General features: G+C 45.5%; 1 protein-coding gene across 2 annotated transcripts in view; it reads right to left on the bottom strand.

Annotated features, from left to right (window-relative positions):
- Positions 1–10,652, bottom strand: part of LOC141220401 (delta-type opioid receptor-like) — a 36,650-nt gene extending 25,998 nt beyond the window's left edge. The window contains exons 1-2 of one of the 2 annotated variants that reach the window (XM_073666334.1): positions 10,038–10,170; positions 8,569–8,654 (exon numbers count right to left, since the gene is read on the bottom strand). Coding sequence is in view for 1 of the 2 variants with exons in the window: in XM_073666331.1 (XP_073522432.1) it covers positions 10,038–10,423 (386 nt within the window). In the remaining variant the exon portion in view is untranslated. Of the gene's footprint in view, positions 1–8,568; positions 8,655–10,037 lie in introns of both variants that reach the window. The other variant, XM_073666331.1, reaches the window with a different exon arrangement.
- Between the last annotated feature and the right edge of the window lie 15,394 nt (positions 10,653–26,046).

Below are 26,046 nucleotides of genomic sequence, written 5' to 3'. Positions count from 1 at the left end.
AATCCCTCAAACAAGAATTGAAAGACTTGTCTTTCTACAAAAAGCATTTACAAGCTGTGATACTTTCAAAAGGGGTGCTGCTAGGTAATAACCACGCAGGGTGCCCAAACTTTAGCATTGGCCCATTTTCCTTTTCGTAATTTTTTTAAATTTAAAAGATGAAAAAAATAAATAAATATATATTAAATTAAATATTGCTTTAAATACAAAGAAAATGAGTCATCTTTAACTTTAGGCTTTTTAGAGATGATTTCATCTTCAACTTCCTTAACTGTTGACAAAAACATTAATTTTGACCAGGGGTGCCCAAACTCTTACATGCCATTGTATATACAATATTCCCCTAAGACTCTCACTAAAAAATATAGCTATAAGTTTGACAGCTAAAGAAACAGCAGTATTCTTGTATACCATACAAAAAAAATGAATGAAAATGCTGGATTCCTCAAAAGATTTTCTTCAAAGCTGATCTAATTTGATTGTGAATAATATGTGACTTTTATGCAGTGCCATGATATGGAAGCATGAATTAAGCCTTAGGTTATCATTGGTCCTACATGAGTCTCTGGGTGCTTTAGGAGGAAAAAAGACCTTTTTAGTTTGAGTCTAATATTTTTTCCACAAAATTAATTTCCCAAAAGGTACAGAATTTCATTTATCTTTTTAGAGGATAGCTGGTAGGTGAAGGCTCCTCTTTTTTTGGGGATAAAAGTATTTACATAGATTTTTCTGGCTCACACAGTACCATGATATAATTTGTTATTGTACATCATAATAGTGGAAGATGCTCAATGTACCAAACACAGATGGGTCTTAAAAAACGACTGCATTCATTTGTAAGCTTGCCTGAAGAAAGGGCCACTATCCTCCGAAAGCATGCAAATATAATTTTACTGTTTAGCCAATATAGGTGTCACTCCTAGAAAACTTTTGCTTTTTTGAGGCATAAAATTATTTGCATAAAATTTTCTGCGTAACATGGCACTTTTTTATATATATCAGGATGTGATGGTAAAAGAGATAATGCTTCTGTGTTTTTTTACTTTGAGAAAAGTGCTGGTTCAACACCGAAACACGTTGGGACAATGAAATATTATTTTGAAGTACAAAAGCCATCACATTTATTGCAACACAGCTTGTTCAACATAATATCTTCCTCGTTTACTATTATTCATCTGGAAGAAGTTTTTCTCCTCCAGTCACTGGACCGCAGCAGCAGTTACATGAGTCTACAGGTCTTGTGTCTTCACACAACATTGCTGTATGAGCGCATGCTCCATTCTTTCACTATCCTTACCAGGTGATGCTACTCCATGTGTGTGCACATTTGTCCCCCAAACTGCTCTTTAATGGTTACTGTTAACATCAAGTGGCAAAATAAGCATGATACTTAACTCTTTTATTCACTTTTGGAAATTATAACTGTGCGATACCCCAAAAATTCACCTAGAGTCATGAGGCACCCAAGGTGGCTTCTGGCTCACATAGCAGTCTTCTCACACTGTATCTGGTAAACTGATTTTTTTTTTAACTAATGTAAGCCACGTTTTTTCTCTTTATTCAGGTGGATGGATATTCATTCATTCTGTCATTAACTAGTTCACTAGCATAATAGGACTGGATAAAGCAGGCTACTTTACAGGCAACAATCTCCAACAATCCTCAGGCCACTATGTGTCTCAAGGCTGGAGTCTCACTATTCTAATCCAGCTGCCGCTTCTCTCATCACTGAGGTATCTAACAGCCCACATAGTTTTGACTTTCCAAAGGAGTGAAGTCTCACAAAGCCAATGTTGTTTTAGCTACTATTTCCCTCAGGATTGAAGCCTCTCATAGCCCACGCAGTGTAAAATACAGCACCTTGTAGATAAATCATCTACTGTGGATGTTCCTGCTACATGACACACTGGCAATGTAGGACTTCTTTGTCTCTGTTTCTATGTGTTACATGCACGCCACTAGGTTCAGATAGGGTGAGACAGGTTACATAAATTCGTTGGAAACCGTTACTCAGGGCGACCATAGGCAGCAGCTTCTCTCAGGCACACTATAGATTCAGTTGCTGACCAGACACATCTGACAAGAGTCTTTTTCAACAGTTTAACAGTGGAATATAATCTGAAGCACAGCCAGTGCAATTCAGGAATATTACAGCAACAATCTTCATTACAGTACAGTCTCATAAAGCAGGCACAGTAACGTCAGTCTCTTCACTAGCATAATTCAGCACAGATTATATCTCTTGGCAGCACACTTCTATGCATAAACAGCAGGCTTTTCCTTTACAAGGACTCACTAGTACACAGCATTCTTTATCCTGCTTGGAGATGGAGGGGGGAGGGTTTGATGAGGGAGAGGACCCCTATGACTCGATTCCTTCCAGTCCTTATCTTTCTGCTCGATAATACTCCACACTGTTAGCTCAGGGAGTCTAGCTTACCTGTGTTTAGCTTCCCTCCTGACCTGAATTCTGTTCCCTTGTCTTCTGTGAGATACAGAGCACACACCACCTTTTTCTACAGCTCCAGCCAGACCATGAAACAACTCCCCCACAATCCCCCTAGGGCTGTGCTAACCACTCCCTGTCTCCTGAGACTGTGTTAACTCTTATAGTTGCTGGATGCTTTTGAAGCAACAGCACTACTTCTGCATGTCACATATGTCATCTCAACAGTCTCTGAACTGTAATGCTAAGGATGCACTGCACAGCTTTCTGTCAGGATTACCATGACTTGCTTCCACTGACCACAGCTATCTAGCCGACCATCACACTACTCAGTGGACACCCTTAGTTTTGCTCCCCACAGACCGAAATAAGGTACCTCAGGTTCCATGTGTTGTATTTTAATGAGGTGGACTGCTGTAGTTGCATTCCTTTCCTTGAAGACACCACTGGCGTTAGTGTGATGTAAAGTGTAATCTCATGTGTTATGAGTTAATGATATATAATGTGAACTGTGTTGTGTATTGTGATGTGCAATAGCTATGTGTAGTTCGTTTGTAGGAACAATCAGAGTTAATGTTTGGGACTAGCCCACAGTGGGAGAGGATAGCGTAAAGGAAAATGACTGTTTCCTGATGGGAAGGCAGATAGAGCCTAAAGTGCGTAGTGAGTGGACCACAAGGTCCAAGGTGTACAGTACTGCATTCTAGGATGACCCTAGATGATAGGAGACCAGAGAGAAGGGATAGCGAGATCCTGAGGATAAGAGACAGTGGCCTTCCAGAGAAGGGTCCTAAGAGGGGACACCTAGCCATGAATCCCTGAGTGAGTTTATAACACTGAAGATAATGGGTCTAAACAGGACTGAGTGTGGGAGACTAGTGAAGGGTACAAAGTGTAAGTTCCAGGGCGTCAGTAGTGGAAAGAGGACGCGGAACCGCAGAACAAATGAAGGATGTTTGTTGATCAGGATTGTAGTGTTAAAGCTGGGTGGAAAAATGGAGACTCTGTGGAAAGTGCTTAAATGCTTAAAGTTGCAAAGGAAACCTGCATAAGACTTGTATGTAAACCTTACCAAGTTACTGTTCAGTAAAGAGTTTATTTGTGAATGGTGGTCTCCCTGATTGAACTGTGAAACATCTGGACCTGGCAAACCGGCAACAGCAGTTATATGCGGCCTGCATGGGCGTAATGCCCTCAAAGCACAAGTCCACACCCAGCCAGGACCTCCACTTTCATGTAACGTGACGGGATGCCACAGACGAGTGCCTCACCCACGGCTACTGCCCCACACTACAGTATCACTGCACAAACGCTAAACAGGTTCATGTATTTAGAGAAGAAAAATGTATTAACCTGCCCTAGATCCAAAGAACCCAATTAACTCATTGCATAAATCTTCCACATGCACTGTAGCCCGCTGTCCTCATATTTCTGTGAAACTCTTTACAAGTACACGGATGCAACATCACAGACAATAAGGAGACAGTGGTACTTAACAAATATTTATTTGACTAACACGAGTATGTCTTTATGTTGGCACGGAATCATGGGTAACACTAGACTATAACAGTATAATGAGTTATGACACAGCAATGCAACAAAGCAGAATATCTATTCAATGATATATATATATATATATATTATATTGTCCTCTATATTTTGCAATTAAAGGACTGTTTATCAGTAATGCCTAGTCCTAATGCCCCAACCTAACAGGCGTCACTCTCCCTACTGAGCCAGTACCGTTGCCTTTTCTCTACACGGCTCAAAACGTCACACAGCCCTAATGGGGGTCACCAGTATTTCCCGCTAGGCCACAAGTCCCGGATTGGTAAGTTACTTGGTATGTAGTATGTTCATTACACTGGCCGTCTTTGTTCCCTGAAGCACGGTCCCGGCCCACACGCTGTACCGTACGTCTACACTGGAACTAACGGCTCACACAAATGTCCCTCTCCGCGGTCTGGTCAACTCTGGCTCTGTTAACTTGATTTGAGTCTCTCAGCCCTAGTCTCTGGTCACCCAGATCTCATTACTCGTTCTTTCTCCCAGAGCTGGGTGCTCAGTCCTCCACTCGCTACTGATTACTCGTAATGGCAGCTATAAGCCAACTCCACTGCCAGGCATGTCTGTCATGCTGCAGGTTCAGGTGCCAACTCCTCCACTTCATTTTCCTCCTGGAACTTTTATAATTACTAACTGCTCCACAGGTGTCACCTGACCTGGTGTTTTCTCCAATCTCTTTCATGAGGGGACATGCACTTCACCATTGGGTTCCTACTAATCCAGTTATTTCTGCTTTCACTTTCTGTAGCGTCTTTTGTTAGCAGATGGCATGTTTATTTGCAGATACTTAGCTTAAGCACTATTGTGTTTATCTCTTCACTCCTTCATCCCCTTACAAAGCTGCAGCATTCTTAAGTCTCCTCAGAAGCCTAGACTTTGACAACCCACCACCCTCATTTGGGAATCACTCTGTTTAAGACCTAGTTCTCCTCCTTCATCAGTACAAGGGACCTTTGCATTTCGCACACTGATTTACTTCCTGGTATGACCTCCTTATATCACCTCTGACAGGTGTCTTCTATAAAAGAGCCATCTAGTTGTAACAGCTAATATTAGGTTAAGTGCCCACGATGCAGAAATGCTGCGGAGCATTTCTGCATCTCCCTGGCAGAAAAAAACGCATGCAGATTTTACATTCGTTTTTTCTTCCAGGTAGAAGCGTTTGTGAAGTGTTTTGAACATGCTATTTTGCAAAGCGATTTTTGCATCACTTGGAAAAGTGCCTGACAACTTGGTCACACTATATAAATCCATGCAACCGGCATGGATTTATGTTGTGTGACCAAGTTACGATGCTGCAAATGCCGCATCAATAGTAAGAAAAATAAAAAAAACCTAAAAAAATAAAATAAAAATGGTGAAAAATATAAAAAAAAACCCATTATACTCACCTTCCGATGGCCCCAGGTCTCCTTCTACGGTGCGTCCGGTGTCTTCGGCTGCTCGTAGTGGTGTAAAAGGACCTTCCATAACGTCATTTAGTCATGTGACATGTCACGCGACCGCTAACGTCACACGACTAAATGACGTCATGGAAGGTCCTTTTACCACCGCGAGCAGCCGAAGACACCAGACGCAGCCCCGGCAGCAGACAGGGGGCCATCAGAAGGTAAGTATATGTGTTTTTTTATTTTAATTCTTTTTTAACTACAGGTACTATAGTACCTCGGTCTGGAGGAGAGTCTCCTCTTCTCCAGACCTGGGTACCAGCCGCGCATTGAATCACATAATATCCGCATGTGTACATGTAGTCATGCGGATGTTATGTGGTCCAATGCAAGTCAATGGCGACGATTTCGCCGTGATTCCACAAAATAATGGTCGTGCTGCGGATTTTTTCGCAATGATAATCCTTAGCGGAAATGTCAGCAGCATGTGCACAGCACATGCAGATTATCATTGGGAAACATGGCAGACAACTTAACATGCGTTTTAATGCGTTTTCACTGCGGAAATGCAGCCGCGGAAACGCATTAAATCTGCATCGTGGGCACGCAGCCTTAAAGATCTAAATTCAATTCATTGGATTACATACAAGACAACAGTGAACACATATACATCGACAAGAAGTAACATTAGTAAGGTGTGGTAGGACTTGCCATTATTACTCCATAACCAAGTCACAAGCTGAATCAAAGTTTTCTGTACAGCAGTAAAAGCATTAAAAATTGAAAATCTTGACTAACTTCTTTAAAATGTCTGTCTACTTTGGGAAAGTCCTTATTATAGAGATGGGTACTTTAGTAATAAGCCAAGTCCCTCTGCTTATATATCCAATGTTCATCTGTAATGGGAACCCAGCAGCCAAGTATGCCTGCAACCCCACCACTACTGGAGAAATTGTTATCCATATGAGCTGTCCAATCTTTTTACTGCTTACCTCTTTGGCTAAAAGATAGAAGAGAAAGATGTTCACAGTTGCGGACAATGGTCTCCAGATTTATCATTGTCTTTGTGCCTTTTTTCTGGAGTAAAAATGGTTCTGGAGGTGACTTTTATGTTTGCACTTTATTCTATATTTAAAATTGTGCTTCAGTAACTTAGTGGAGTACTAATTTTTTTTATTCTGTTTTGAAGACTAGTGTGCAGCATTTTAAAAGATCCTGCAATGTTTTGCTCTTAAAAAAAATTAAAAAGGTAAGGACAAAAAAAACCTGCATGTTTTATTTTGTACATAATTCATAAACCCATGTGCACCATTTTGAAGTGTTTGGTGCAAAATCCGTCAAAGAATCGCACAAGACAAGACAGAAAAGTCGCTTACAAAAAAACTAAAACAAGATGCTGAAACGGCCCCAATATCTCTATTTGAAGCACATTCTGTTAATGGCATGTAATTAAACGATGTGCAAAAACAAAATGAATCTCTTTTATAGTTGGGGGGGTAACTACCTGTCATAAAATTTTCCTAATAATAAAAATAAAAGCCAATACCTTCAGCGTACATTTTCTGATTTATGAGATGTCCACTAATGGTCTAAGAACCTAAATATATCATCTCTTCAACCTTTCTTTTCTGCTAGGTCAAGACCCAATCATTTGTAGAATTGCTTCATTTTCACTGCAGCTATGCTCTAAGACATGCTACTGTATTACTAATCACCAAGTCCTCCTTACTTGTGCTTAATATAGCCTAGCAAGGGAGAACTGGATGAGTTAGCTACTGACTCCTAGGATTCTGAAAAGGGTGATGTTCAGATTGATTGAAACCTTGTAATTAAGGGGTAAAAGGTCTGAGCAAAATTGGACATTCCAGCGGAAACCAAAACTAGTATTTCTAGGCAGAAATGTCCCACTTTATAATTAACATTTGTCAAATGTATTAGATTCACTGGCAGATGTTCTTAGTGCTGTTTGCAATTGAAAGAATTCTGATTCAGCATTAGGCAATGATGAGACGTCCTGCGCACAATGTTTTGTAGGTAGTGCAGTGTGTTTTTTTGATTGACTTGGGGAGAAGTATTTATTTTTAAATACTGCAAATGGAAAGATTATTCATAAATATGTAATTTTTTTAATGAATCGCTTTATTTGGTTATTTGATCATTGAAGATGAATGTATATATTATTAAAGAATCTACGTTGGTAAGAGATCAACTATAAAGGTCATGCAGTTGTTGTAAGTCATTGTTACTTAATTATGTTTTAATGTAATAATAATGTATTAAATTATTCAGATTTCATTGACTCAATCTAGTTTACCAATATTTTCAATTGATTTTATTATTAAACCAGTACCTACTTACAAGGTTACGGTAAATAATTTTTCACTAATGTTATGAAAAATGGAAAGTCTTGTATTTAACACTTAATCATTATGACATTTTCAAAATGGTTCATCAATTACAAACCAATTAAATTCCCTGAAGGTATTTGGGCTAGAATAAAACATAGCAATAAAACAGTTTGTCTAGGACCTCAAATTATTCAAGAGCCAAGTTTTGTGCCAACCTAGATAGTGATGCCAGCTGTCATCCTGTAGAAGTAAGTCAATGCCAAATTGGTTATAAAATGACCAATTAAAAAAGTGGAGTTTTGGAAGAACAAATCTTAAACAGTTGTCCCGAACTAACCTATTGATGACTTAGATTAGTGGGGGTCCGACACCCAACACCTGTACAGATCAGCTGATATCTGTTTCTGAAGCGAATGTATCTAAGCCTACATCCAGCTGCTGTAGAAAGCAGATCTCAGCTGATCAGTGGGGGAGTTCTGCGTGTCATCAATAGGTCGTCAATAGTTTATTCTGCCACAGCTCCACTAATTCACAAGTGTGGTTATTAATATGACTGGTGTAAACAGTAGGAAACTCTCCTATGACTGTAGAATATATTTACAAGTACCCCAACATGGTTTGTGCTTCAAGCAAATCAAGTCATAATAGGCTATAAAGCAATGTATTAGTAACAGAGAGAGCTCGCGGTTTGGTTTGCAGATGTGACAAAATGAGCAATGTGATATATCTACTTTTCGGCATATGAATAACTTGCATTATTGCGAAGACATATTCTATTAGGAATTTGTGCTATAACAAAATACTGGGCAGTTAGGCATACCTTTCAGAGAACTTTTACAGTAGATGGCGCTTATGAAGAAATAAAGGGTCTGCTGATAATTGGGTATGATGGCATCATTGGAAGAGCTACAGGGCAGTTTTTAAAAAAACAAAACAGGACAGCAGTCAGCCATCTATTATACGGGTATGAAAGATATGTAAAAGATGATAAATGAAAAAACAGATATATGGTAGAAAATACTTTTTTGCAAAGCTGTCGCTAATCTTCCTTCACTGTGGGAAAAAGTTTAGTTGACTGTTCCAGCTGTTAATCTAAATCCAGCCAAAGCAAGGGGCTTGGTGCCCCTGGCATCCAGCAACCAAAATGGGTGCATAGGTTACATACCCCCCTTCCTACATACCCCAGCTTATTTGAGGAGATGGGAGCAATTTTATAGAGACATGTTATGCGGAGAGTTAAAGTTAGGGAAATCACTTATGTGAAGAAAGAGGAAGAATTGTATATAGGCATATGCTATGCTGAAACCTGAACTGTTACATAGAGCTATGTGACCATGTAGAAAGGCACAGGTATTAACGTATATAGAAATTTTGGAGGAGCTATAGCAGATATGTAGAATGGAAGAGTCCCATATAAATACAATTCATTGGGAAGCTATTACAGGATTTTATATTTATTTTGTCAAATTATGTAGATTGTTGGATTCTATTGAGTATTACTGTTATACTAGACACACTGATACTTACAATGTGAGAGAGATAGTAATGAGAGACAGAGGGAGAGAGAGAAAGAGGGAGAGAGAGAAAATGAGAGAGGAAGATAGAACAAGTGGAATAGAGAGAAAGCGAGAGAGTTAGAGGGAAAGAGAAAGGGAGAGAGAGCATGAGAGAAAGAAAATGAGAGAGAAAGAGGAGAGATAGGAAGAGAGAGTGAAAGAGGAAGAGATAGGAAGAGAGCGACAGAGGGAGAGAGAAAAGGAAGAGAGAGCGAGAGAGAGATAAACACTTTAGGTTATGCTCTATTTATAAAGGCAATGAGGGGCACTGCCATTCTTCATTATTAGTCCTGAAACTCCAGAATAATTAAAATCTTGATGTCCTGGGGTAAGTTTTGCTGGTTTTGTTAACATGTCCTGACCATATACTTAGAAAGAAATATACTGAACTAACAGCTCTGGCAAAACTGATATATTATATATATACTTTAAATCAAGAACAAATTGCAATATTAATATGATATGAAAAGTACAGACATAGATTGTTTTTCTCGCCTCCATATAAACAGACATGGACATACATGCAGATAATTAGAGTTGATTTTTGCATTGCTACACACAAATGCATATTACATTTTCCACAAGTATATATGAATTGTCATATGGACAACTATCCTTATGAATGTTTCTTCTATGCATGAAATACGCTCTACATGCATCTACCAGGCAAAGCTATGCATTATCATAGGCAACTATAATCATATTAATAGAGAAGTTGGAATATATCCCGTACCTCACAATCCCATACATGACCAAGACATTTCCAAGTAGCCCTACAACGCAGACAACAGAGTATAGCGCAGTGATGGCCACAGCCATAATAATGGAAGCATGGTTTCTGGAAACCCCCTGGCCTGGGACACTGAAGGTGATGTTGGGAAGGGCAGAAGAAGAGAGATTCTGTGTGGCATTGTAGTAGAGGACATCTGAGTACAGCCTGGAAGTGGACAGCTCCAGCTCCATATTCAGCAGTGGGCTAATACTTGCTCCTGCAGGGACAAGTGGTACCCGAGTCTGTGTTGCCGTGGAGACAGCAGGAAGGATGTTGAGAAGGGATGCTGGATCCTCAGCAACTGAAAGGAAAGGAGGGAGTAGAAGGAAGAAAACTGCTCCTCTCATACATGCAGATCTTCTTTTACCATCCTTTCCCTTATCATTTCTCCCTCAAACCGTCACTCCTCCTACTCCATTTCTTCAATCCCCATAGACATTCCCCCTATCCTTCAACCACCTATTATTTCTTACAGCTAATCATTTTTCCTGTATGTATGTCTCTGGCACACCTTGATGTAGCTGTGCTTCTCACTTAGACATGCAGGAGCCTGAATATCTGCAGTTCATCCTCCATATCCTTTATTTCATGCCACCTGAGCTGTGCTGAAATGTCTTCTACGTATGTCATTTTGCTCACTTGTCTCCATGTATTGCATTAGTTTCACCTCATTTCAGTACAGTCACACCTTGCTTGCTTGTCTGCATTGAGCTTGAATGCACATTCTCCTATACTACGCTCTCATTTCTTTAATGCTTTGTGTAGACAGAGATTGCACCATTCACTACCAGTATCTGACGAATCCGAAATGGTTTTAAACGCTTATTTTAAACAACCTTAGTGTGAGCTCAAAATGTAGAGCTTGTGTCTGTAAACTTCTACTACTGTACATGTAAAACATAGTCATAGGGCACAGACACGTATCTGATGAATATCTGCAGTTTCCTACATGTCATTGCTAAAAAGTCTTTTACCCCCATTATTTAAGTGTATCTCTCTCCATTCTACATTTTAAGTGTCTACCTGCTAATGTTTATACAGAGCATCAGAATTTCTACATTCATGTTATCTTTTCAACCCTGTATTACAGCCTCTTGTATTGCAGTATTCACTTATAGTAAATCCTTGTTGTGCAGCACCTAAGACTTTCAACAGTATTCCCATTGCAGATATTAATGGCATATTCAAAAGCTGTATCATAAATGTCTGATAGAGGCAGATCCCTTCTCTGGGATCTATTCCTATGTTGAAAATAGCTCTCTGAATCCAGTCCTGCTTGATGATCTGGCTGCTGCGTCAAGGTGGAAAAAGAATGCATGAATGGAGGCGGATGTGTGTATTTGTCTTCATTCACTTCTATATGAGTTATGGAAAGAGCTATTATAGTTTCCCTTATTTAGGTATTTAATCAAGAGCACATACTCATTGAACACCCAGCTTAATATTCTTGGAAAGACTCCAGCCTTTACCTGTAGTATCTGGTGCTTTCCACAGAAAGAACAGTCCATCAGATCTTTCTTTAAATGAAACTCCAGGTACGTTTAGACATTACAGAGAAGCTGTCAGCACCATTTTGTAATGTACAGTATAGACATGGCTGTACTAGTGCTGTAATACTGAATAAATTGATACATTTGGCCAAGAAATCCGTTTTTGTGATTCTTCTTTAATCACCATTTGAAATTTATGTTAGTTACTGGACTGTGCACTGGTTCTTCTCCTTCCCGCCTGCCTCTTCTGTTTGAAGAGGAGATTTCAGAGGAGGCCGGACACTGAAAAAGCATTGACCTGTTATTTAAAGAAGGTAGGCAACCAGGGGGGCTAGGGAAGCGCAGACCGGGAAGACCAAGTGCACAGTCCATCCCCTGTGCACCTAAATCTAATTAGCAGAAAACTTCAAATAGGGATTAGAGACAAACAATAAAGCGAATTTCCTCACCAAGAGTATGAATTTAATCAGTATTAGAGCGTCATTACAGTACTGACAGGTTCTCTTTAAGTAAAAAGAAGCTACAAACGTCATGATACATTACAAGGACATTAATTCTTTCACTCTATTTCCTCAAATGCGGTTTTCCAAGCCACTCTGCACACTATGGCACTGATTTATCCAAGTAAAAACAAAACTGGCATAAAACACTTTCAAATTCAGTATTTCTTATGCCATAAATATTACTCAAGACCTCAACTGGAGTAACATTTCTCGCGAGGCGCACAGAGGCACACGTGCCTCAAAGATGCTCCAAATTCTTTGAAATTGGCATGCGCCTTTTAATGAATTTGTAGCATCTTATTCCAGTACACCTTTATTAAGACTGGTGAAAAAAATGCTGATTTTAATGAATCGGGACCTTTATGCTCCTTAACTCCAAGAATTAAGAGAATGTCTGTATATCACTGGGCATTTTAGTTGTGTGGCGCCCCTGAGGGTTCAGTCGCCACAGAGATACTGCACCTCACCCCAAGGTGTGGTGTCTCCCTTTTCTCAGGTAAGATGGGAGTGCTGCACAGAACCCTAACCACCTACATCCAACACTACAACGCTACAGGCCAGCAGGAGGGGCAAGACGCAATGTAGTTTTCTGCTGAGCCCTGGCCCTGGCTGGAGTAGGGGGGAACCCAAAGGTAGGGGGAACCAATAGTGAGTGTGGGTGGAGGAAGTTGTTACACGGAGCACATATACAGTAAGTATATAATAGGAAGCCATATTAGGTCTAGTGTTCAGTCAGTTCAGGACAGTTTGGGAGCAGAAGCTCAGTCAGAGCTCTGCTCCACAGGTTAGGGCCCAGGATAGAGGCCTGGAGGGGAGCAGGGAGTAGGCTCCATTCTACTAAAAGAATCCCAGGGGGTACGGCGCGTGCAGGACGGCACCCGTATGCCCCGCTCCTGCCAGGAGACAGGAGGGATCGTGCTTGCCGCATTCGAAACCCCAGGGGATCAGGTTGGTCCCGGATCCGACGTACAGGAAGGACTTCAGCATACTCGAGTGGGACTGAGAGTGGGCAGCGTAGGGCAACGGTGAGAAGGACCTAGTGTGACGAAGGTCAAGTTAGGCACATCTGAAAGTGGGGTTCTGCCAAGCACCCCTAAGCTGCTTGAAGGAAGACTGAACCCCTGCCCGGTGAGCGCAGCGCGACGAGGGAGGCTATCACCTGTAAGCGCACTAGTGAATTGCCTTAAAGAACTGTAAGTAAAGCCCTGGATGACTGCATGAAGTGCCTCTGTCTGTTTCTTTAGTGGCGCCAACTTTCCTCACCGCACCACAACGCCCAGCGCACCCACCTCCATTCATTCTACACTGCCCTGAGGCCTGCTCCACCAGTGGGGAGCTGTCCCATCAAAGCTGCCCCTAACACCGGCCTCAGTGGACTGTCGCAGCACTGGTAACCTCTTGCCAGAATCCACAGGTGGCGTCACAAACTTTTTTATACATTTTATTTCATCCTCTCTTTTTGTACTGACCGCCCTGGGTCACGGACCGGGCCAGCCACCGTGATTTCCCCGCCAACCGGTGTCTAGAGGCCCGGCTTCCGAGTACCCCACGGCCCTGGGGGCGAGTTAGATCTGGCGTCACGAACAGGATGCGTGACCAGCCCGCTATCAGCGGGTATTATGTGCCTAAAGAAGTGTTTTCTGCACTAAATGTGGCGCCCGCCCCAGAAGAACGGGCGCCATTGTCTGCATGCCAAAAGGCAACAAAATGGAGCCTCCCATCGTGGGCCGGGTCCCAGAATGGCGCCAAAAGCAGGCCCTACCCCATGCAACAATGACTGTCCACATAGATGTGTCCGTCAAAGCGGGGAGGCCGTCACGGGGAGTGACCGACAGCAAGTTGCCATGGGGCCGGCCCCAAAAGAAGAAAGGAGGAGGAGAGAAATAATGGAGACAGGGGGTGGTCTTTACCTGTCTCGCCAGACCGCGCCCGGCAGCCGAGATGGAAGCACACGGAAGCCCAGCCTCCGCCTCAGGCCTGCCGCTGCAACAGGTGACCCCCCGCACCATGGAGGAAAATATGGAGAAGCTGTCCTTGGAGGATGTGGAGTTCCTCGGGAGTGAGATTCTCGAGCTGGGCCAGCAAGTTGAGCGAGCCCAGCAGGCAGCGGTCGCCCGGTGGAAAAGTGAGCTGCTGGAAAAACTGGCAGCCCGCCGGAAAGCGAGGCCGGATGCCAGACCGGATACCAGCAGCCGCACACCAGCCCCGGCGGAGCTCGCTGAAGACCAGGAGGCCGCGCAGAGTCCAGGAGCAGGTAGGAAAGAATCCCCAGCCCCAGGCGCTGCCAGCGCCGACCTGCTCCTGGGTCTCCTTCCCCCGCCCTCGCCATATGCCGCCGTGCCCTGGTGGGAACGAGTGTGCAGCCTGGAACCTTCGACCCCGGGCACGGAACCAAAAGGCCACCCACATGGAGCCGTCCCGGAACTGCCACTCCCAGGCGCAACACCGGAAGAAGACCTATACAGCGCCCCTCCGGAATCTTTAGTCTCGGACGCTGAAGCTGCGGGCCCCCTATTAGAAACCCTCCCGCCACCTCCGGCTCTGGCCTGGATCTATGGCGCGCCGGTCTTCGACTGGTCCGCACGGTATGAAGACCAGCAGCCCTGTCCACTTCTGCCGATGCCAGCGCCCCCGGTTGCCTGCCCCGGCGGAGAAGAGATATGCTGGGACAACTGGGGGGGGGGACCTGATGGGGTTCTCCCAGGAAACAGAGTCCGCCGCCCGGCAGAGGGAGGAGTTCTGCCGGCGGGAGCTCCGGCAGCTTGAGAGGGAGCGACGCGCGCTGGCGGCTCGCAGTGAGCGCCTGGAGGCTCGAGACAAGGCCGCCAAGGCGCAGACCCGTCAGGCGGAGACAGCCAACCCCAGTCCCCTTGAGGAAGGCCTAATTGTAAAGTTCAATCTCCAGGCTGGATGGGGCTTCATTCGCAGCCCTGAATTTAATAGAGACATTTTTGTGAACCGACGAGATGTGGAGCCTGAGTTGGAAGAAGGCCATCCCGACCGGAACCTCTACCCTGGGGATCACGTCACATTCACCCGGCATCATGGTGAACGTCGCTGGTATGCCCTGCAGGGGTACCGCGTCCCTGAGGATGATCCCCTGCAGGAAGTCCCCCGTGACCCGGCTGGGTCAGGGAAGCGCCAAGAATACCCCAGGAGGGGTCCCCAGTACTAGGCTTAGTACTGGGACTACAAATAACTGTTTAAAGCCACCTGTTCGGGTGCTGTGTTGTTTTCTTTTTGCTAAGTTTGCCAGGTTGACTTTAAAATAATATTTTTCACAGTGTGAAGTTTTCTATAAATACCCGTCAGGGTACACAGGCTGAGGACTGTGAGCAGCCTGACATTAACATTGTACATAGTTAGCACTTCTTTAAGTGCACCCTACTGGTTTTATATTTGAAACAAATATACCTCAGAACAAAAGCCCATTTGGCGTGGCTGAAGACGAGGTCCAGTATCTGGATCATCTATGCCCTGCAGCCACGCCCAGGGCCTACGTTGAGGGTTTGGAGCAGGTCCCTCATGCTACTACTGTTGCACCCTGGTGCAGGAACTTTCTTGAAAAATGCTCTTATAATGTTTTATGAGAAAAGTATTTTTGCAATGTAACGTTTAAAGAAAGTATACCTCCCATAAAGGGAAGAAATGTTGTATAAAATTTTTGCAAGTCATTTACCCCTCTTTTGCTTTGTTCCAGCCCAAGGACGTGCTGTGTTTTACCGGGGGAGAATGTGGCGCCCCTGAGGGTTCAGTCGCCACAGAGATACTGCACCTCACCCCGAGGTGTGGTGTCTCCCTTCTCTCAGGTAAGATGGGAGTGCTGCACAGAACCCTAACCACCTACATCCAACACTACACTGGCCAGCAGGAGGGGCAAGACGCAATGTAGTTTTCTGCTGAGCCCTGGCCCTGGCTGGAGTAGGGGGAACCCAAAGGTAGGGGGAACCAATAGTGGGTGTGGGTGGAGGAAGTTGTTACACGGAGCACATATACAGTAAGTATATAATAGGAAGCCATATTAGGTCTAGTGTTCAGTCAGTTCAGGACAGTTCGGGAGCAGAGGCTCAGTCAGAGCTCTGCTCCACAGGTTAGGGCCCAGGATAGAGGCCTGGAGGGGAGCAGGGAGTAGGCTCCATTCTACTAAAAGGATCCCAGGGGGTACGGCGCGTGCAGGACGGCACCCGTACGCCCCATTCCTGCCAGGAGACAGGAGGGATCGTGCTTGCCGCATTCGAAACCCCAGGGGGTCAGGTTGGTCCCGGATCCAACGTACAGGAAGTACTTCAGCATACCCGAGCGGGACTGAGAGTGGGCAGCGTAGGGCAACGGTGAGAAGGACCTAGTGTGAAGAAGGTCAAGTTAGGCACATCTGAAAGTGGGGTTCTGCCAAGCACCCCTAAGCTGCTTGAAGGTGGACTGAACCCCTGCCCGATGAGCGCAGCGTGACGAGGGAGGCTATCACCTGTAAGCGCACTAGTGAATTGCCTTAAAGAACTGTAAATAAAGCCCTGGACGACTGCATGAAGTGCCTCTGTCTGTTTCTTTACTGGCGCCAACTTTCCTCACCGCACCACAACACCCAGCGCACCCACCTCCATTCATTTTACACTGCCCTGAGGCCTGCTCCACCTGTGGGGAGCCGTCCCATCAAAGGCCGCGACCAATCAGCGATGTTGGCGCAAAATTTAAAACACCGCTGTCCTGATTGGTCGCAGCCGGCGGCCGCCACCAATCAGCAACGAGTGCAGTCCGGCCGCCAATTGGCGCCGGATTTGAAACACGCTTCGCTGATTGGTCGCACCCGCCCGGCCGCGACCAATCAGCGATGTTGTCACAAGCAGTATTGACAACGTGACATAACTGCAAAATTCATTAGGGGCCCCGGGGGGATACATCGGGTGGTTAATTTAAAGTAGTGCACAACCCATTTAAACACTGCTACGCTGATTAGTCGCGCCCGGTTGGCCGCTTACATATTCTAGAATACCCGATGTGTTAGAATCGGGCCACAATCTAGTAATACAATAAGAAGTAAGGGCTCCCTACACTATTTCAGCTGTTTCCTCCAGAAACTGTACCATAACAATGAAAAATTCCAAAAAAGGGAGCAGAGAGCTCTCAAACATTGAGTGCATTGCTGGAGGGCAGAAACTGTGAGGTGAAAATTCAGCTGATAGCTGGATGGCAGGCGGGGTATGAGGTGACACTTCAATGAGTGCATGGTGGGCACAGACTGAGATGAATATTCAGCTGATAGCTGGATGGCAGGCAAGGTGTGAGGTGAAACTTCAATGAGTGGGTGGTGGGCAGAGACTGAGATGAATATTCAGCTGATAGCTGGATGTCAGGCAGGGTGTGAGGTGACACTTCAATGAGTGGGTGGTGGGCAGAGACTGAGATGAATATTCAGCTGATAGCTGGATGGCAGGCAAGGTGTGAGGTGACACTTCAATGAGTGGATGGTGGGCAGAGTCTGAGATGAATATTCAGCTGATAGCTGGATGGCAGGCAGGGTGTGAGGTGACACTTCAATGAGTGGATGGTGGGCAGAGACTGAGATGAATATTCAGCTGATAGCTGGATGGCAGACAGGGTGTGAGGTGACACTTCAATGAGTGGATGGTGGGCAGAGACTGAGATGAATATTCAGCTGATAGCTGGATGGCAGGCAGGGTGTGAGGTGACACTTCAATTAGTGGATGGTGGGCAGAGACTGAGATGAATATTCAGCTGATAGCTGGATGGCAGGCAGGGTGTGAGGTGACACTTCAGTAAGTGGATGGTGGGCAGAGACTGAGATGAATATTCAGCTGATTTCTGGATGGCAGGCAGGGTGTGAGGTGACACTTCAATTAGTGGATGGTGGGCAGAGACTGAGATGAATATTCAGCTGATTTCTGGATGGCAGGCAGGGTGTGAGGTGACACTTCAATGAGTGGATGGTGGGCAGAGACTGAGATGAATATTCAGCTGATAGCTGGATGGCAGGCAAGGTGTGAGGTGACACTTCAATGAGTGGATGGTGGGCAGAGTCTGAGATGAATATTCAGCTGATAGCTGGATGGCAGGCAGGGTGTGAGGTGACACTTCAATGAGTGGATGGTGGGCAGAGACTGAGATGAATATTCAGCTGATAGCTGGATGGCAGACAGGGTGTGAGGTGACACTTCAATGAGTGGATGGTGGGCAGAGACTGAGATGAATATTCAGCTGATAGCTGGATGGCAGGCAGGGTGTGAGGTGACACTTCAATTAGTGGATGGTGGGCAGAGACTGAGATGAATATTCAGCTGATAGCTGGATGGCAGGCAGGGTGTGAGGTGACACTTCAGTAAGTGGATGGTGGGCAGAGACTGAGATGAATATTCAGCTGATTTCTGGATGGCAGGCAGGGTGTGAGGTGACACTTCAATTAGTGGATGGTGGGCAGAGACTGAGATGAATATTCAGCTGATTTCTGGATGGCAGGCAGGGTGTGAGGTGACACTTCAGTAAGTGGATGGTGGGTAGAGACTGAGATGAATATTCAGCTGATTTCTGGATGGCAGGCAAGGTGTGAGGTGACTCTTCAATGAGTGGATGGTGGGCAGAGACTGAGATGAATATTCAGCTGATAGCTGGATGGCAGGCAAGGTGTGTGGTGACACTTCAATAAGTGGATGGTGGGTAGAGACTGAGATGAATATTCAGCTGATTTCTGGATGGCAGGCAGGGTGTGAGGTGACACTTCAATTAGTGGATGGTGGGCAGAGACTGAGATGAATATTCAGCTGATAGCTGGATGGCAGGCAGGGTGTGAGGTGACACTTCAATTAGTGGATGGTGGGCAGAGACTGAGATGAATATTCAGCTGATAGCTGGATGGCAGGCAGGGTGTGAGGTGACACTTCAGTAAGTGGATGGTGGGCAGAGACTGAGATGAATATTCAGCTGATTTCTGGATGGCAGGCAGGGTGTGAGGTGACACTTCAATTAGTGGATGGTGGGCAGAGACTGAGATGAATATTCAGCTGATTTCTGGATGGCAGGCAGGGTGTGAGGTGACACTTCAATGAGTGGGTGGTGGGCAGAGACTGAGATGAATATTCAGCTGATTTCTGGATGGCAGGCAGGGTGTGAGGTGACACTTCAGTAAGTGGATGGTGGGTAGAGACTGAGATGAATATTCAGCTGATTTCTGGATGGCAGGCAAGGTGTGAGGTGACTCTTCAATTAGTGGATGGTGGGCAGAGACTGAGATGAATATTCAGCTGATAGCTGGATGGCAGGCAGGGTGTGAGGTGACACTTCAATTAGTGGATGGTGGGCAGAGACTGAGATGAATATTCAGCTGATAGCTGGATGGCAGGCAGGGTGTGAGGTGACACTTCAATTAGTGGATGGTGGGCAGAGACTGAGATGAATATTCAGCTGATTTCTGGATGGCAGGCAAGGTGTGAGGTGACTCTTCAATTAGTGGATGGTGGGCAGAGACTGAGATGAATATTCAGCTGATAGCTGGATGGCAGGCAAGGTGTGAGGTGACACTTCAATAAGTGGATGGTGGGTAGAGACTGAGATGAATATTCAGCTGATTTCTGGATGGCAGGCAAGGTGTGAGGTGACTCTTCAATTAGTGGATGGTGGGCAGAGACTGAGATGAATATTCAGCTGATAGCTGGATGGCAGACAGGGTGTGAGGTGACACTTCAATGAGTGGATGGTGGGCAGAGACTGAGATGAATATTCAGCTGATAGCTGGATGGCAGGCAGGGTGTGAGGTGACACTTCAATTAGTGGATGGTGGGCAGAGACTGAGATGAATATTCAGCTGATAGCTGGATGGCAGGCAGGGTGTGAGGTGACACTTCAGTAAGTGGATGGTGGGCAGAGACTGAGATGAATATTCAGCTGATTTCTGGATGGCAGGCAGGGTGTGAGGTGACACTTCAATTAGTGGATGGTGGGCAGAGACTGAGATGAATATTCAGCTGATAGCTGGATGGCAGGCAGGGTGTGAGGTGACACTTCAGTAAGTGGATGGTGGGTAGAGACTGAGATGAATATTCAGCTGATTTCTGGATGGCAGGCAAGGTGTGAGGTGACTCTTCAATGAGTGGATGGTGGGCAGAGACTGAGATGAATATTCAGCTGATAGCTGGATGGCAGGCAAGGTGTGTGGTGACACTTCAATAAGTGGATGGTGGGTAGAGACTGAGATGAATATTCAGCTGATTTCTGGATGGCAGGCAGGGTGTGAGGTGACACTTCAATTAGTGGATGGTGGGCAGAGACTGAGATGAATATTCAGCTGATAGCTGGATGGCAGGCAGGGTGTGAGGTGACACTTCAATTAGTGGATGGTGGGCAGAGACTGAGATGAATATTCAGCTGATAGCTGGATGGCAGGCAGGGTGTGAGGTGACACTTCAGTAAGTGGATGGTGGGCAGAGACTGAGATGAATATTCAGCTGATTTCTGGATGGCAGGCAGGGTGTGAGGTGACACTTCAATTAGTGGATGGTGGGCAGAGACTGAGATGAATATTCAGCTGATTTCTGGATGGCAGGCAGGGTGTGAGGTGACACTTCAGTAAGTGGATGGTGGGCAGAGACTGAGATGAATATTCAGCTGATTTCTGGATGGCAGGCAAGGTGTGAGGTGACTCTTCAATTAGTGGATGGTGGGCAGAGACTGAGATGAATATTCAGCTGATAGCTGGATGGCAGGCAAGGTGTGAGGTGACACTTCAATAAGTGGATGGTGGGTAGAGACTGAGATGAATATTCAGCTGATTTCTGGATGGCAGGCAAGGTGTGAGGTGACTCTTCAATTAGTGGATGGTGGGCAGAGACTGAGATGAATATTCAGCTGATAGCTGGATGGCAGACAGGGTGTGAGGTGACACTTCAATGAGTGGATGGTGGGCAGAGACTGAGATGAATATTCAGCTGATAGCTGGATGGCAGGCAGGGTGTGAGGTGACACTTCAATTAGTGGATGGTGGGCAGAGACTGAGATGAATATTCAGCTGATAGCTGGATGGCAGGCAGGGTGTGAGGTGACACTTCAGTAAGTGGATGGTGGGTAGAGACTGAGATGAATATTCAGCTGATTTCTGGATGGCAGGCAGGGTGTGAGGTGACTCTTCAATTAGTGGATGGTGGGCAGAGACTGAGATGAATATTCAGCTGATAGCTGGATGGCAGGCAAGGTGTGTGGTGACACTTCAATAAGTGGATGGTGGGTAGAGACTGAGATGAATATTCAGCTGATTTCTGGATGGCAGGCAGGGTGTGAGGTGACTCTTCAATTAGTGGATGGTGGGCAGAGACTGAGATGAATATTCAGCTGATAGCTGGATGGCAGGCAAGGTGTGAGGTGACACTTCAATTAGTGGATGGTGGGCAGAGACTGAGATGAATATTCAGCTGATTTCTGGATGGCAGGCAGGGTGTGAGGTGACTCTTCAATTAGTGGATGGTGGGCAGAGACTGAGATGAATATTCAGCTGATTTCTGGATGGCAGGCAGGGTGTGAGGTGACACTTCAATGAGTGGATGGTGGGCAGAGACTGAGATGAATATTCAGCTGATAGCTGGATGGCAGACAGGGTGTGAGGTGACACTTCAATGAGTGGATGGTGGGCAGAGACTGAGATGAATATTCAGCTGATAGCTGGATGGCAGGCAGGGTGTGAGGTGACACTTCAATTAGTGGATGGTGGGCAGAGACTGAGATGAATATTCAGCTGATAGCTGGATGGCAGGCAGGGTGTGAGGTGACACTTCAGTAAGTGGATGGTGGGTAGAGACTGAGATGAATATTCAGCTGATTTCTGGATGGCAGGCAAGGTGTGAGGTGACTCTTCAATTAGTGGATGGTGGGCAGAGACTGAGATGAATATTCAGCTGATAGCTGGATGGCAGGCAGGGTGTGAGGTGACACTTCAATTAGTGGATGGTGGGCAGAGACTGAGATGAATATTCAGCTGATAGCTGGATGGCAGGCAGGGTGTGAGGTGACACTTCAGTAAGTGGATGGTGGGTAGAGACTGAGATGAATATTCAGCTGATTTCTGGATGGCAGGCAGGGTGTGAGGTGACTCTTCAATTAGTGGATGGTGGGCAGAGACTGAGATGAATATTCAGCTGATAGCTGGATGGCAGGCAAGGTGTGTGGTGACACTTCAATAAGTGGATGGTGGGTAGAGACTGAGATGAATATTCAGCTGATTTCTGGATGGCAGGCAGGGTGTGAGGTGACTCTTCAATTAGTGGATGGTGGGCAGAGACTGAGATGAATATTCAGCTGATAGCTGGATGGCAGGCAAGGTGTGAGGTGACACTTCAATTAGTGGATGGTGGACAGAGACTGAGATGAATATTCAGCTGATTTCTGGATGGCAGGCAGGGTGTGAGGTGACTCTTCAATTAGTGGATGGTGGGCAGAGACTGAGATGAATATTCAGCTGATTTCTGGATGGCAGGCAGGGTGTGAGGTGACACTTCAATGAGTGGATGGTGGGCAGAGACTGAGATGAATATTCAGCTGATAGCTGGATGGCAGACAGGGTGTGTGGTGACACTTCAATAAGTGGATGGTGGGTAGAGTCTGAGATGAATATTCAGCTGATAGCTGGATGGCAGGCAGGGTGTGAGGTGACACTTCAATTAGTGGATGGTGGGCAGAGACTGAGATGAATATTCAGCTGATAGCTGGATGGCAGGCAAGGTGTGAGGTGACACTTCAATAAGTGGATGGTGGGTAGAGTCTGAGATGAATATTCAGCTGATAGCTGGATGGCAGGCAGGGTGTGAGGTGACACTTCAATGAGTGGATGGTGGGCAGAGACTGAGATGAATATTCAGCTGATAGCTGGATGGCAGGCAGGGTGTGAGGTGACACTTCAATTATTGGATGGTGGGCAGAGACTGAGATGAATATTCAGCTGATTTCTGGATGGCAGGCAGGGTGTGAGGTGACACTTCAATTAGTGGATGGTGGGCAGAGACTGAGATGAATATTCAGCTGATTTCTGGATGGCAGGCAGGGTGTGAGGTGACACTTCAATGAGTGGATGGTGGGCAGAGACTGAGATGAATATTCAGCTGATAGCTGGATCGCAGACAGGGTGTGAGGTGACACTTCAATGAGTGGATGGTGGGCAGAGACTGAGATGAATATTCAGCTGATAGCTGGATGGCAGGCAGGGTGTGAGGTGACACTTCAATTAGTGGATGGTGGGCAGAGACTGAGATGAATATTCAGCTGATAGCTGGATGGCAGGCAGGGTGTGAGGTGACACTTCAGTAAGTGGATGGTGGGTAGAGACTGAGATGAATATTCAGCTGATTTCTGGATGGCAGGCAGGGTGTGAGGTGACTCTTCAATTAGTGGATGGTGGGCAGAGACTGAGATGAATATTCAGCTGATAGCTGGATGGCAGGCAAGGTGTGTGGTGACACTTCAATAAGTGGATGGTGGGTAGAGACTGAGATGAATATTCAGCTGATTTCTGGATGGCAGGCAGGGTGTGAGGTGACACTTCAATTAGTGGATGGTGGGCAGAGACTGAGATGAATATTCAGCTGATTTCTGGATGGCAGGCAGGGTGTGAGGTGACACTTCAATTAGTGGATGGTGGGCAGAGACTGAGATGAATATTCAGCTGATAGCTGGATGGCAGGCAAGGTGTGTGGTGACACTTCAATAAGTGGATGGTGGGTAGAGTCTGAGATGAATATTCAGCTGATTTCTGGATGGCAGGCAGGGTGTGAGGTGACACTTCAATTAGTGGATGGTGGGCAGAGACTGAGATGAATATTCAGCTGATAGCTGGATGGCAGGCAAGGTGTGAGGTGACACTTCAATAAGTGGATGGTGGGTAGAGTCTGAGATGAATATTCAGCTGATAGCCGGATGGCAGGCAAGGTGTGAGGTGACTCTTCAATTAGTGGATGGTGGGCAGAGACTGAGATGAATATTCAGCTGATAGCTGGATGGCAGGCAAGGTGTGAGGTGACACTTCAATAAGTGGATGGTGGGTAGAGTCTGAGATGAATATTCAGCTGATAGCTGGATGGCAGGCAGGGTGTGAGGTGACACTTCAATGAGTGGATGGTGGGCAGAGACTGAGATGAATATTCAGCTGATAGCTGGATGGCAGGCAGGGTGTGAGGTGACACTTCAATGAGTGGATGGTGGGCAGAGACTGAGATGAATATTCAGCTGATAGCTGGGTGGCAGAGAAGCTATGAGAAGAAACGTCAGTGCAGGTGCAAACATACCATTGAGGCAACGTGTGCAGCTGCAAAGGGGTTCAGTAAGTAAATGAGCCCTGTCACCTTACAAGCAGCTTTTCACTATCTACTAGACTACCTGGCTAATTGATTTTATGGACTACAATTATTTGTCAATTGTTAGAGAAAAACATTCTATGTAAATTGATGGATAACAAAAGGCTCATACTCTGTCCTGCAGAGGGGCGCACAACTGTTTCTGTCCGTCTCTGCTTTAGCCAATAGCCGTTTTGCTGAAAGTCTGTGAGGAGTAAGTTTAGCGATAACTAGAGGGCAAAAACTGTGAGGAGAAAATGCTTGTACAAATCCTTCTACCTCTTCTAATGTAATGGCACACAAACTCGATGAAGTTGAGATCAGGTATCTGTGGGGGTTATATCATCACTTCCACAATGTTTTTTTCTTGTTTACACTGAAAATAGTTCTTAATATCATTCGCAGTATGTTTCGGGTCGCTGTCCTTCTGAAGAATACATTTTGAGGCAATTAGATGCCCTCCCGGATGGTATTGCACAATAGGTAAATATAATGCCTGTATTTGTCAGAATTGAAGATACAAGGAAATGGGTAACATTGTGAACTGTAGACCAAAGGCCCTGTCACACATATCGAGATCGCTAGCGAGATCGTTGATGCGTCACGGTTTTCGACACGGTTTATGTCTGACAGGTAGCAACGATCAAGCCCCTGCTGTGAGATCGCTGATCATTACAAATCTTCCTGGACCATTCCTGTGTCGTTGCGCTCCCGGTGGGCAGTGTGCATCGCTGTATTTGACACCTTATCAACGATCTCGTTAGCCATTCAGAACTGAGACAAGTAGGTGTGCATAAATTGGACCTTTCCGCGCCCCTCGTCCCCGATTGGTGGTCACTACTGCGTCCTTGTTTTTCGGATCCCGCCAGCGTTCTCCGGCTGTGACTCCACTTTGACGAAATCAGACATCTTTAGTGAGGTAGGTATTGTTTGGGGTCTCAAATGAGTTTCCATTTTTAATTCATTTATAGGACATCTACCAATTATCTGCTATAATTGCTCTTCAGGGAGGGAGGGCTTGGCTTCTATCTGTATATATATGCTTTTGCATGGGCAGATATTTTAGGGGTCTTGTGCATACACCCACACAGCACGTTTTCTGATACGCTGTCCTGGCCAACCGCTTCAGAGTTTTTCACACGCCAATTAACATGAAGCTTAAATCAATAGACTCTGTTGTTTTGGCCTGTTGCACGCTTCACAACTTTCTTCGTCGACGTGATGCAATTACGTACTGTCCGCCTGGCTTCGTGGACTCTGTGGACCTAGCCGATGGGGAAGTGGAGCTCGGTGAATGGCGTGCAAACGATCCTGCAATTGCAGGCCTTCAACCAGTGGGACATGGCAGAAACACCCATGATGCGAAGACCTGCCGCGACAATTACTGCCAGTATTTAAACCGTCCCGGTGCTGTTCCTTGGCAGCATCAGAACCTATAGTGGGCAACTACTCATGTTTCTACACTACTGACATTTCTGTACTGATGTGTCTAATAAACTGTGTGTTCTGCTATGCAAAAGCTTTGTTTCTCGTTCTTTCAGTAGTAGCAGTAGTCACCGCAGTAAGCAGTCCATATATATATATATATACATATGTATACACATGCTTATACAGATACGTACATACATACATACACACATACATACACACATATACA

This window comes from Phyllobates terribilis, unplaced genomic scaffold, assembly GCF_046119375.1.
Source record: "Phyllobates terribilis strain yellow unplaced genomic scaffold, ASM4611937v1 Scaffold_2__4_contigs__length_985480577, whole genome shotgun sequence".
Classification (NCBI taxonomy): Eukaryota; Metazoa; Chordata; class Amphibia; order Anura; family Dendrobatidae; genus Phyllobates; species Phyllobates terribilis.
Note: the sequence above shows the minus strand (reverse complement) of the source record. Positions and strands in the feature narration are given on the sequence as shown.